The following is a 12,636-nucleotide window of genomic DNA, read 5'->3' as shown; positions in this document are numbered from 1 at the left end:
ACTGAAGGAGAATTCAGATAAATCAGCAACCAGAGTAAATGCCAAACAACCACAGTTAAACTTTGTCAGTGTTTTAAACTAGTGGACCCCTTTCTCAAGATATTGTGCCTAACAGGATTTGATTGTGCTTTCTCGGCCAGAGGATTTCTGTCAGTACCTCTGCCAAATGCACGGTCTCGCAGAGGGAGGATTTGATAGAGATCCAGGTTAAGTCAGCCTCTTCATTCAGAGACAGCGACTGCCAGCCCCACACAGGCTGCAGTCAGGCCACCCAAATGTCAAGTTTCCACTGAGGAAGGCCAAGTTCCCTATATTCTTTTTAATTTTTGCAACCCTAGCAGGGCTGTGTCCTTGGGTTCTTTCCATGCCAAATAAAGCGTCTGCACATTTTGTCTAGTTCATTTTTGTATGGCTGAGGCCTTTATAGCAGAGGCACCTGCAAAAATAGAAGTCTGAAGAAACAGTTTAATTTCTGACAGGTTAACCAACCTGAGGAGTAAGAAATTATTGTGCTAGATCTGTAAATACATTTGCAGCTTGCCTTGCAAGGGCAGCTTGTGAAAATTAAGCTGGCTGGGAATATTCTGAGCCCTAGGCAGAGAGCACCCTCTGAGACACAGCTAATATAAAATGCTCCGAGGCAGATCCTGCCATCCAGCACAGCTGTGTAAATCTGGAGTAACACAGGCTGCTTCAGAGATGTTACTTTAGATCCACTTCACCCAACAGAAGAGCAGAATTCAAATGAATTACCCATGAAGAGAGAATAAAGAACATGTGCAGTAAATAATAGATTTCTGGGTTTTCTGCCCTTCATGACTCTCTCTCATAAATGTTTCAGCCTCAGTCTGATTGCTGCTTCACTGTGTCAGCCAAAAAACAGACCGAGCAAGTGCATTTCAGTGTCATTTACATCTAAGGCTGTTAATGGCTAAGGGAGAGGCAGAAGCACAGACAAAACTCTGATTTCTAAGAGCATGACATTATCCTCACCAGAGCCATATTTGAAATGCCTCAACACACATTCTGTGACTGCTCTTGGTCAGATACAGTTCCCTTTTTGTTTATTTTTTTATCTCTTGCAGAACTGAAAAATAGGTAGGAGAGAGGGGAAGCAATTTTTAATTAATAAAAATTAGTTTGGTCCCAGAGTGTCAATTGAAGCATTTCAGCATTTATGAAATTATTAATTTAATTCTGAAGAAGTCAAAATGAAATCTCACAGTATTTCTTATCCTACAGTATCCTGCCACCCAGGCTGGCACTTGACACCAACCTTGAGTAGTTTTGGTTCCTCCAAATTTTTCAGGGGATGTTACTACTTACTGTTGAATTCTGTCTATTCATTTACTTAATTCAGCAGCTGTACAATTGCTATTACAAAGCCCTTCAAATGTAAGATACCTGATTAGAATTAGCCCCTGTCAGCATAAGGTGACCTTGCTTCATGAGGTCAGGCTGTGATCCCCACCACTGGATGCACCTGAACACTCCCCTGCTGTGTTACACATGTTCTTGATGTTCCTGAGCAGTTGCCCAACACTAACTCAGGAGCAAAACACCTTGGTGAGATTTGAGGAGCTGTATCAATACCTGGAGCTACATCCACACCTGAAATACCTTTTCAGTAAATCTGAAACTACTCAGTTTTATTAGTCTGCTTTCTTACTGAGGTGGCTGTCTTATTTTAAACTTCTCAAATGTTTTTTATCAATATGAAATACTGTTTACTTTTGCTCATTCTTGCACTTTCCAAATCTTTTCTTTGCATATTCTTTGCAGCATTTCCCCCAGACGCAGCATATTGTAATTCATTGCTCATGACTGCCAAGAAATGACATTTCCAAGACTGTCCATAGTAAATGAGATGAGCCTCTTAAATAGGGCAGTGACAAAACCTCAGTTACATATTTGTGCATCTCTGACATGTCCAGCCAGAAAAAGAGAAATCTTGGTCTCAGTAGAACAAATAACCACCTGCACATTCTCACTGTCTGAGATATATACCTCCTCCATCTTGCAAATTCTGCTGGTGCTTGCTCTCCTGTGTTCTCCATTAGGACTGTCTTTTTATTGCCAAAACCAAGAAAAAAAAAAAAAAAAAAAAAAAAAAAGGATATGGCTCTCCTGTGTTCTGGATGGCCGTAGACTTTTTCCACATGTAGGGGGCTTACTAATTTTGCTATTTATTTTGCAGATGTGTTTTCAGCATTTTTAACAATAGAGTTGCACTGATGAGACCTAGTGTAGGAGCAGGTATAAATTGTTCTTGCCCTTTTTGCAGCTTAATATTCTCTTCTGTTTAGAGAGACAAATCCTAGATCCAAAAAGGTGATGGGTTTTAACAGTACTGGCACAGCTGCAATGATCTGGCAAAAGGGTGCAGACAAAACTCAACATTTTTTTGTTGTCAAGAGTCAAAATGGAGTGATCTGGAGGGACAGATTTTCATAGTGTGCTGTACATTTCCAGTGTTTATCAGTCTTCCTACAGAGAAGCAGAAAATTTGTGGTTTTACCTGTCATCCAGAGTCACCTTGAAACCCCATAATGAAATATCAATAACTGAGAGTAGCTGTTTGCTAAAAAGATTACTGACAGGCATGAAATAACAGTCACCAGTAGCTTTGAATGTATTTGATATCTTGGACATTTTCCTAGCAGACTTCAGTCTTTCATTGAGTTATGCAGTAGGAGCCCTAGATTTGGACACTTATGCACCGAAGAATAGTAGGATGTTTTTTGGGGTGCTGGAGGGGAGAAAGTGGAGCTTTTTTTTTAATCAGTGTACCATGATGTTCCTTGGTTAGCACAAAAGCGTAATTCCCTTCACAAGTGGAGAGGTCTGTTTCAGTTTATTCTTTGTGTAGTATGCTGTATATAAAGAGAAAGAAGACGAGATAATTATTCCTGGAGAAAATCCAGAATTTTAATTAAATGGTATTTTCACATTAATTTGTTGCTGGCTGGAGTTCTTGCTGGCCATACTGGCCATACTTGCTTTCATGTTAAGAGCTTTCAAGATGACCTTCTCTACAAAAGCCTTTATTTTCTGCCAGTAGAGGTCCTAAAACCAATAAAGAATGGCGACAAAACATAACTATTAATTTGGGACTAGAACATTTTCACAAGGTGGACCTGAGTGTCTGGTCCCTGAAACCCTCAGCGAGGAGGACAGCATGTTTTAGTGTTAATGTTAAGCAGACTGAAGGAAAGGCATCAGAAGTGGATCCAAAAGATTAGAAGTCACATTTCTCTACCTTGGCATGTTGTCTTTAAATCCAGTGTACTCAAAAATCACCAAGTTTCTCAAATTCATGAGGTCACTTTATGATCTGTAGTCTTTTAGATAGCACATCATGTTTATAGACATCTACATCTCCTTTTTTTAGGCTTCTTGCCTTTTGATTCATGTTTTCATGCTTTTCCCTCTAACACTGTTTTGAATTTAAAGTAAAAATGAAGGATTTTTGAAAATGGACATTCTTATGTAAGCTGTTTCTGCCAATGGCTGTGACTTTATTAAAATCAACACAACATCAATATGAACCACATTAAATCTGACACTTACAGACGGCTAGTTCTGAGAATACAGACTTAGTTTTTTTTTTTAAAAATTACATCACAAACTTCAAAACCCTCTCTCTAATTAATTGCTACTAAACACAGCAATATCTGCTGGTAAATGAAGTGGCCTAACTTTGAACTCCAATCAGAGATTGTCAATTGTTTATTTTATGTACCTGGTTCAATTCTGCCACTGAGGCAGTCATTTCATGAGCCATCCTCATTCTCATTTTCACTGCTCCCGCTTTAGGAAGCAAATATGTTCAGTTCTATACATGGAAATGTAAAAAAGCCTTTCCTTGTCAGGGATGTCATTAGAAACCAGTACTTGCAACATAAACCTGAGGCTTCTGTTATTGTAGTAGCCCAGCTGGATTGTTCTGCAGTCCTCCAATGCCATAGAAAGAAATGGATGGAGGTACTCGGGAACTGAAATTAAATTCTTCTCTTCCTGTTTGCCTCTTTATTCTTTCTCTCTGTTAAAAATCAAATACTGATTTTCCTCATTTTGCTGAGTCTGCAGTCTGCTAGCATGTATTTATTGTAGATGTTCACAAGAACTAGCAGTAAAAATCCAGGAAAACAATTTTTCATCAAAATTGGCCTGCATATTAAAAACAAGACAGCCCAGAGGAAAAGATTGTTTCTTATGATGGGTGACAAGAAAGCAGAGCCCAGCACCTTGCCATCGGCAGCCAGGCCTGGAGACCTCTCTCATCACTGCCTGTGTGAGCATCCCAGCTCTGTTCCAGAGAGCAAAGGAAATGGTGGGTATTATTCCACACTGAAACCAAATTCAGAAACCTTGGAAACTCCGCAAAATAGAATCATCACAATCTGCCAAGTCTGAGCATCATGTTACGTCTAATCTTAAATGAAACTGCCAAAATTGTATATTTTATAGAAAAGATGGACATCTTGTAATTAGCAAATTATGGTCTCATTGTTCTTATTTTGCTTATTGAGTTCTTTTCCAGGGTCAAGACCTATTTTGTTTCACCCTTTCCTCTCGTCACTGATTTAAGAGTTGTTCTTGGCACTAGAGAATCTTAAGAGTTCTGTCACAGGCTGCACACAGAGCTGGAGCCGAAACCGCACAACTCAAAGTTATTTCCTTAGCGTCAGCACCAGGCTCTGTTCCTGGGCTTGTGTGTGTGCGAGTCTGTGCAGACACCACAGACTGACCGCAGGTTGCTGCACTAGGAAATTAATGCTTCCTTTGCTTCTGCAAGTGAAGGAATCAACAGCAAACTGCCCTGAAGAAGTGGCTCTTGCTGCCGTCCAGGAGCTTGCTGTGGCAGCCAGGGATCCATCAGCCAGACTGCATGGGCTCAGGGAGCATCGGGGCTCAGCCAGACTAAGTGGTCTTCCAGGCTCTGTGGCTTGTTGACTGGTTTGTAAGTGAAGGCAGCTCTTGGCACCACAGATGATAAGTTTTTGATAGGTATGACACATACACAAACTAGGTAAGACAACTGAAAGCCAAGAGTTTATAAGACAACATGTCCAATGTGAAATTTACTGCAAGACTTTCTTTTTAATTGACATGATGAATTCTGTGAGTCTACGCACTTGAAATATTTTGATTATTAAACTGTTTACTGCTTGGCTCTTGATTTCTAAGCAGGCAAAGTGTGTGCTAATAAGAGGGAAAGCAAAAGAAGACTACACTAATGCAATGACCTGTTGTCTCTGTAGGACATGTTTGCATCCAACATTTTGATTTAGCTATAGCTTTTGACCACTTTTGGTTTGTTCAGTAATCCCAAACTAGATGTATAAAGGGTGATTGACAGAAGCAGCCTCCCAGGGGCTTGTACTCAGGTATAAATGTCTGATGTTCTCCATCTTGAACTCCTGATACATCAAAGTACCAGTTGATTTTCTTTCGGAGCTGCTATTAAATTTTTTGTTATTACATTAATTATTACATTAAGTGATAAAAAAGAGACAGTAAAAACCCCCAGTTTTCACCTAATAGCATAACAAGAAGTGAATAAAAAATACTGTGAAAAATACAATACTAAGGGATGTAATCTTTTAAAGCTCGTTTATGCCTATAACAATGTAAGCGACATTATTAGATTATTTGTTATCAGTCTGTAAGACTGAGGGACTAATAAATGCAGAAGCAATCTTTTGAGTAATTGCACAAAAGAGATTAGATATTTAAAAATATATTTAGTATTTTTATAATATGCAAATTTTCAAAAAGTTATTTACTTTCACCTTTTTCTCAGTTACACAAAATTGCCATTGGTGTAAATAAATATCACGATAGTATTACCAAAGGTCGTGGACTCTAAGAAAGGTCATTGTGCAGCTACTTAGAAACTGAGTAATATATTCAGCCCTCAGGCTGGTCTGTCTGTAACTTAGGTTCAAGCTTAGGCTGAACCTAACTTAGGTTCAAGCAATTGAACTTAGGTTCAATTGCAAGAAGAACCTTGCAAACAATCCTGGCACCTGTATCTGTTCTGTGTCCTGAAAATTCTGCTGCAGCCTTCCAGCCTACTCAGCAGAAAGATACAGAAGATTTATTATTAATATTAGAGTTAACATCTTCAAAATGTTATAGAGACACTTCTGAAAATTTGAATTCTTATTCCTTTGGGACCAGATCATGCTTTAACACAGCATCCTACACAATGGGGTCTCTCAGTCTGTGAACAAAGAATCTGTCTTGGAAAAGTGTGCTGTTGGATTTAACTCATTTGAGGAAACTGCAGCTGGTAGCAAGTTTGTTCTTGGCTGTCATCTCTGTGCCTCTGTGTTCTTGTGTCATCTCTGTCATTTCTTGATGTGATCATCAAGCCAGATCTTGGGGGAATCTTGGAAGAGCTGGGCACCAGGGTTGGGCTCCTGGAAGGGATTTTAGCCTGGGTTCTCTTTGGGATTGTTTTCCTTCCACTTAACTCCAGTTTAAAATTTATACATGACATCTAAATTAATTATCAAGAAACCCTCTCTAATCATTAGAGAAAGCAAGCATTTCTAGATAGTGATTTACCCATATTGGTTAAATACTTGCCATTGATTACCTCTGCAAATGTACTCTGCTCACCAGTAGAAGAAACTTAGACAACTGCCTTAGTTGTGACTACTGTTCAGGTGGCCCCAGTTAACAGAGGTACATCCTGTTCCACGTGTCTAAAGCATAATCATCCCCAAGAGTGATAGCTAATTAAAAAAAAATAAAATTAAAAATTAGCAGCTAGAAAGATAGCAAAACCACTATGGGTGCTATCTCAAGTCATGTAGCCAGATTGTTTTTCCAAAATATCCTTCCAAAGCACCTGGTGAATAAGCAGCTGTGAGCTGCCTGAAGAGTGTGCTGGAGTTCACACTTTCCAGAGACTCTGTGTTTGGAGTTCTCATTCAGACCTTTCCAATGAAACCAATGGAAATTATGGCAGAGGTCTGCAAAATAAAAGATGCCGACAAGTCCTGACAAGATGTACATTTTTGTAAGACTATCAGGTGATGGCTGAATGAGGGTATTGCCACTGGATGCTTTCTGACTGTGTTTTTTGCAGACCAGCTCTGCTGCAGCATGAGGAAAACAAGGCATTAACAAATCATAACACAATGAAGGAAATAAAAATATGTTTCTCTGTGCACTGCTACACTTTATTCAGGGCAGACACATGCAGTTTGCATAGCTTAAAAGCATGTTATGTATTTGCAAAACACTCCTTTATTACTTTCTTCCAATATGTTTGCAGTTTGAATCAAACTGCTTGAGACAAAATGAGATAAAAAGTCAGAATCTGAAAGCTGTCACTCACATGTCACCTTCCAGCTGTTAGGGAAACCTGGGATGTTACTGTTCTTGTCTAGGATGCCTGAACATAGTTCCATTCTTTCCTGGGGATATCAGAAATGGAAGCTATTGCATTTCAATCAGCAGAAAGTATTACAGCTCAATGAACATCTTCAAGGCAGGACCTGGAGGCACTTACACATGGACTGAGAGATACCCTCAACATTTCTGTGCCACAGGATTTAGCATGAAGGTTGGTAAACCTTCTGTCCCCGTTTAGACTTCAGCTTAACACATGGAGAGGAATGCTGCCATTGCTTCTCTGTGCCAGTGATGGCACCTCACCTAACAGGACAAACCCCAGCCTACGGCCAACACCAACTGCATCAGCTGGGGCTTGGTTTAAAAGTACTCTGAATAGTATTTCAAGTCTTTATTTTCTTCCGTTTTCCATGAGCTGGGAGAGGAATAAACTAGGCTGTTTAGTAAGTGCTGTCAACCAAAAGGTGACCTGTTCTTGAATCTGACCTTTTAGCTCAGTTTCATGGGTGGGTTTGGCTCAAAGCACTGTGCCTGGGTTGCAAAATTCAAAGAAACAGGTGGAGTTACACTATAAGGTATTTATTTGTGTTAGGCTGGAATTCCTTTGCTCTTGCCTGAGGCTCTGCTTTGGAGGTCTTCAAAGTTTAAACTGCTTCATTCTTCCCTGAAACATTTTGTCCTTACATGTCTCTCCTGTCATGGGAATTAGTGGAACCTGAAATGTTGACCATGTCTAAATAGAGAACTGAAAGTAATTCTATGTTTTGTGGTGCTCAAAGCATCATTGTGTGCTAGTATTGAATGGAAGATGGGTAAAAATGAGGAAAACATACCAGCATGCTAGCCACCACTCTTTATTGAGCCCATAAGTCCCATAAGGAGAAGAATTTAGCTCGTAGATGTAACCACAGGGGCAAAGTCTAAATGACCACAATGAGGAAACAGTACTGGTACAACTAACCAATCCATTTAAAAGCCATATAGGAAAGAAAATAGGAAAAACAGGGATAGATGCTTTCCCTTTGTTTTTTTTTAATTTGTGTGTACTAAGTTTTGTTTATATTAGAGGGAAGTGTGCTCCACAATCCACGTTCCCTTCTGGCCCATGCTCTGGAATTTAGTTCCCTTGGAAACCAAACATACATTTACTCTGTTACTAAGTAAAACAAGTGCATTAACAATTATTTTCTAAATGGCACTGCACTATAGATTTTCATTTTATTGTGCAAAGAGGTATTAGGTAACATATTTTTATATGGTACATATATATACAGCAAACCTTATTTTCTAGGTTTTTATCACTATGTTAAAAAGTAGTATAAATGAAGATGTCCATGTCTCTGAAATTCCAAACATTTCCTCTCTAAACCAAAAATATTTTCATTCTTCTTTGTGATAAATATCACTTGTGGTCAATTACCATATTTGTATACACATTTTTTTAACATTTACCTAAATTCTGAAGGAATTATATTCCCCGTGTAGTGTCCAAAATATAATAAATAACACATAATTTAAAAACCTGGCATAGTCATAATTTAAAATAAAGGCATCACATGTCATTAAAACAGCATTTTACTTCAGCTTTTATGCAATTTTAAAAATTCTCTTTTCTCACCCTAGATTTGGGCAATGGTCAGGTATCACTTGGTGTTCTGGAAGAGGTTGCTATCATCATCTTAGCTGAAAATTAAAGCATTTTCCAGAATGTCGCAGGAAATTTTACATGACACAGCAGAAATAGTAATAGATTCTGATGCTATCAAAGAAAGCATAAGTGGTAATCAAGATGATTGGAGTGATGCCTTAACACAGTGTGGAATCTTTAGCACTCAAAGCAGAGAGTTAGACACTGGGAGATGTTTTGGACAACACAACAGAGAACACTCTTCATGTCCTCTGTGGTAACCAATTTTATATGCTTGATACCAATTTATTGTGATTTACGGAGAGCAGGTAACTGGAAGGCTCTAAGCAGAATAATCTGTTACTCCTTCCTTTCTCTAAAGTTTAAACAATGTGCTGTACATAAAAAAAAAAACCACGCAATTTTCTGTCTCTTGAAAATAATTCAAAACCTAAGTGAATTTCATTAATGATACCCTTCCCCTTTAATATGTACATAGGATTATGATTGACTTATACTATAAATCAGATGTGTTGATGTGGGAAGACTCCCAAATCTTTGTTCTTCTCTCTTTGCAGGCTCTTGGGAAGTGTCATCATTGACTTTATCTTCAAAAAGGAAAGTAGCCTAATGAGATACTGAGGTGGCAGTTTGCTTGGCTAAGTTCATACTGTGTGAGACCATTCTTGTTATTTAACCTCATCTCTCATTCACTCCTTTGAAAGACAGCAGGTCAGCAGCAATGCAGGCTCTACAGAAAAAGCTTCTTTAGAAAATGTGGTCTTTTCAGGATCATCTTGAAGACCCACGACAGCAAGAATCTACACAATCTTCTTGGCTAAAACTGATAGCTTGAAAGACTTAACTCAGGCTGCAAGCAAATGGAAGCAAACCAGTATTTTCTTCCTAGGTAGCCACTGCTGAAACTGGCTGTTCCCCTTCACTTGCTGTTTTCAGCCAGCACTTTTGTTACTGTAATAATAGTAATAATAACAACAATAATAATAATAATAGTAAGCTCATCCCATGGCTTTACAAGAGCAAATGGATGCCGCCAATTCTTTCTCTTCCCAAATAAGCAGAGAAGCTGTTACCCTCCTTACTACCACAAAAGTTTCCTGAGGAGTTGTCCTTAAATATAATTTAAAAACAACATTAAAAAGTTGTTAATATTTCAGTCTCATTCTCCCATCCAAATTAGACTGTGGACAAGGATTTAAGGAAGGGTGTGCCAAATACTGAGGACTGTCAGTAGTCCAAGTCAATTAGAGCAATAAATGCCTAATTAAGTGTTAATTTATGCTCTGTGTAATCTCACAGAGAGTAGAAATTTGGCTCAGGTTAACTGCAAAACAATTTTTTTTTTGCCATTACATGTGGAAACATCTATTACTTTTATACATACAAAACCTACTTTGTTTTATATGAGTCGAGGGCATTGTAAAACAAGGCTAAACTCCTGACCTGGTTTAGCTGGCTTCTTCTTACAGTTTCAAAAATCTCACTTCTTTTCCTGTATCCTCAGAAGTCATAGCGTATACTGAAGACAAGCTGTCTGGCAGCCAATTTTCCATGTTTCCATCAAAGGGCAAACCTAAATGTCTTCTGCAATAGCAGAGTTGAGAATTTATTGATTCTCACAATCTCTCTATTCCCTGCTTCGCAGAATAAATAGAAATTTTAGCTAGAGCTGGATTAACCAGAAGCCAGGCTTTTAAACAAGAGACATTCCTGACTTCCCTGCATGCTACAGCAAACATAAACATCTTGCTGTCGTTGCAGGAAATGCATCTTAAATCCCAAGCAGAAGAAATGTTAAACTTTGGAGACTTGAGTTCTGTAGAGACTTGCCAGTCACCTCTGACGTAGCCCATGGGAACGTTCAAATTGCCACACCTGATTTGCGTTCTTGTTACACGCACACAGAAACAAGTCCTTCTCATCTTCACTCTTTGCTGCCTCTATGCATTTGCCAGAAAGGACATGGACAATCATTCCATTCTACAAGATGAGAGAAGGGAAAGAAAGAACAAATTAAAAGTAAGGGATTTCCAGTAAAAGCTAGGCCATGTTTCAGAAAATTTATATACAATATATCACCAGTAATAACTGGTTGTTCAAATTTTTTTAAGCAATGCTCCAAACACAATGAATGAATTTAGCTTTCTGCCCAGAGCATGGTGAATATTTGTAGCTCCTTTTGAAGCTAACACAAGTGGTAGGTGCAGAGTTCTTTTCCACCACCATTTTTCCTATGACTTCAGGTTGTCATCAGCACCACCTCACTACTACAGACCACAACATTTCATAAGGGCCAGTACTTGTCTTAGGAATCAAACAAAGTTATAGTAGGACTGTTCTAGAGGATTGCTGCATCCCTACAACTACAGTAATTGCTATTTTCCCAGGCTGTCCCAGAGCATGACATTTTTCAGTCTTGTTGAGGAGTTCCTGCTCTGCTGGGTAAAGTTCACTGAAAAGCAGTGAATTCCTCTAACAGGAAGTTTGGTCTTCTCTTACAATGCAGGAGAAAATTTAATGTTTCCCACTGAAAGCTCCAAAAAGGGCTCTCATGAGGGAGGGGTCAGGATTTCCAAACTCTCCCTCAATCTGAAGGAAATGGGAAAGGATTTGCCCTGCTCTTATTTTTACAACCACTGATTCTGATTCTATTCCAAAAAGGCCAGTAAGACAAACAGGTAAAACAAAGACATAGGATTTTAGGTAGGATTTCTGTAGTTCGTATTTCTAAACCAAAAGCTTTTTACATAGCCAGTGTTAGTGGGCAAAAGACATCCTAATTTTTCTGGGTTAAAAAGGTACATAAGTGAAATTTGCCCTTCAGGTACCTCATCTCTTCTTCACACACAAATCCTGAAATCACCCAGTGATTCCACAGTCACCATCAGCTGCCTTTCCCCTGTGGCAGAGCCACTACTGACCTCCTGGACATCCCAGTGCTGGTTGCTGTTATCTGTCTCCTTTGTACAGTTTTGGGGGACAATCTTCCCATGTCTGACATCAAAGCAAAGCAGCGGAGCAGAACCAAGCAAGATTTCCTTCATGTTATATTCAAAGTGCTGGGAAAGGAAGGGTTTGTTTGAACAATGATGGATGGACATCCCAGTTCATTTTTAAATGCTAATTCTAAAGACAATTTCCTGTACATGTTTGTTAAGACACAACCCAAACATGAGTGACAGAGACCCAACAGCCTTGACCCTTCAAAGCAGTTCCCCCTGCTAGCTAATTCTGGCATAACTATTTACCTAAGGAAAGGCTTTGTGAACCATGACTATGTGTAACATAAACCCACCCTATCACAAAATTTTCCAGTTTCATAAATATTTGAACAGAAGGGTGTTTCTGACTGTGTCTTCACATGCTACAGTTTGAAATGTACCTGCAGCTCACCCTGAGCTAGACTGATACCAGCTAGGGAGTCTAAATGAATTTACCTCCTGCCTTAGACTGCAGTTTAGGCATTAATCTTCAGATTTAGTCATTAATGGGCAACCCCCTCCTCCCCCCCCATGTTCTGGAACTGTTATGTATTTTTTACTCACAAGCTTTCTGTTCCACAGACACTACCAAATATACTAAACAAATAAGCCCTTAATTTTGTCTTCTGGAGCAAA

General features: G+C 39.0%; 1 protein-coding gene across 4 annotated transcripts in view; it reads right to left on the bottom strand.

Annotated features, from left to right (window-relative positions):
- Positions 1–7,180: 7,180 nt before the first annotated feature.
- Positions 7,181–12,636, bottom strand: part of GALNT15 (polypeptide N-acetylgalactosaminyltransferase 15) — a 30,498-nt gene continuing 25,042 nt past the window's right edge. For all 4 annotated transcript variants that reach the window (XM_053993266.1, XM_053993274.1, XM_053993284.1 and 1 more), the window contains 2 exons: positions 11,941–12,078; positions 7,181–10,999 (listed from right to left, as the gene is read on the bottom strand). In XM_053993266.1, coding sequence (XP_053849241.1) covers positions 10,853–10,999; positions 11,941–12,078 — 285 coding nt within the window. In that variant the 3' untranslated portion in view covers positions 7,181–10,852. The remainder of the gene's footprint in view (positions 11,000–11,940; positions 12,079–12,636) is intronic.

This window comes from Vidua macroura, chromosome 1 (assembly GCF_024509145.1).
Source record: "Vidua macroura isolate BioBank_ID:100142 chromosome 1, ASM2450914v1, whole genome shotgun sequence".
Lineage (NCBI taxonomy): Eukaryota > Metazoa > Chordata > Aves > Passeriformes > Viduidae > Vidua > Vidua macroura.
The sequence above is the reverse complement of the archived record's forward strand: the minus strand, read 5'-3'. Positions and strand labels throughout refer to the sequence as shown.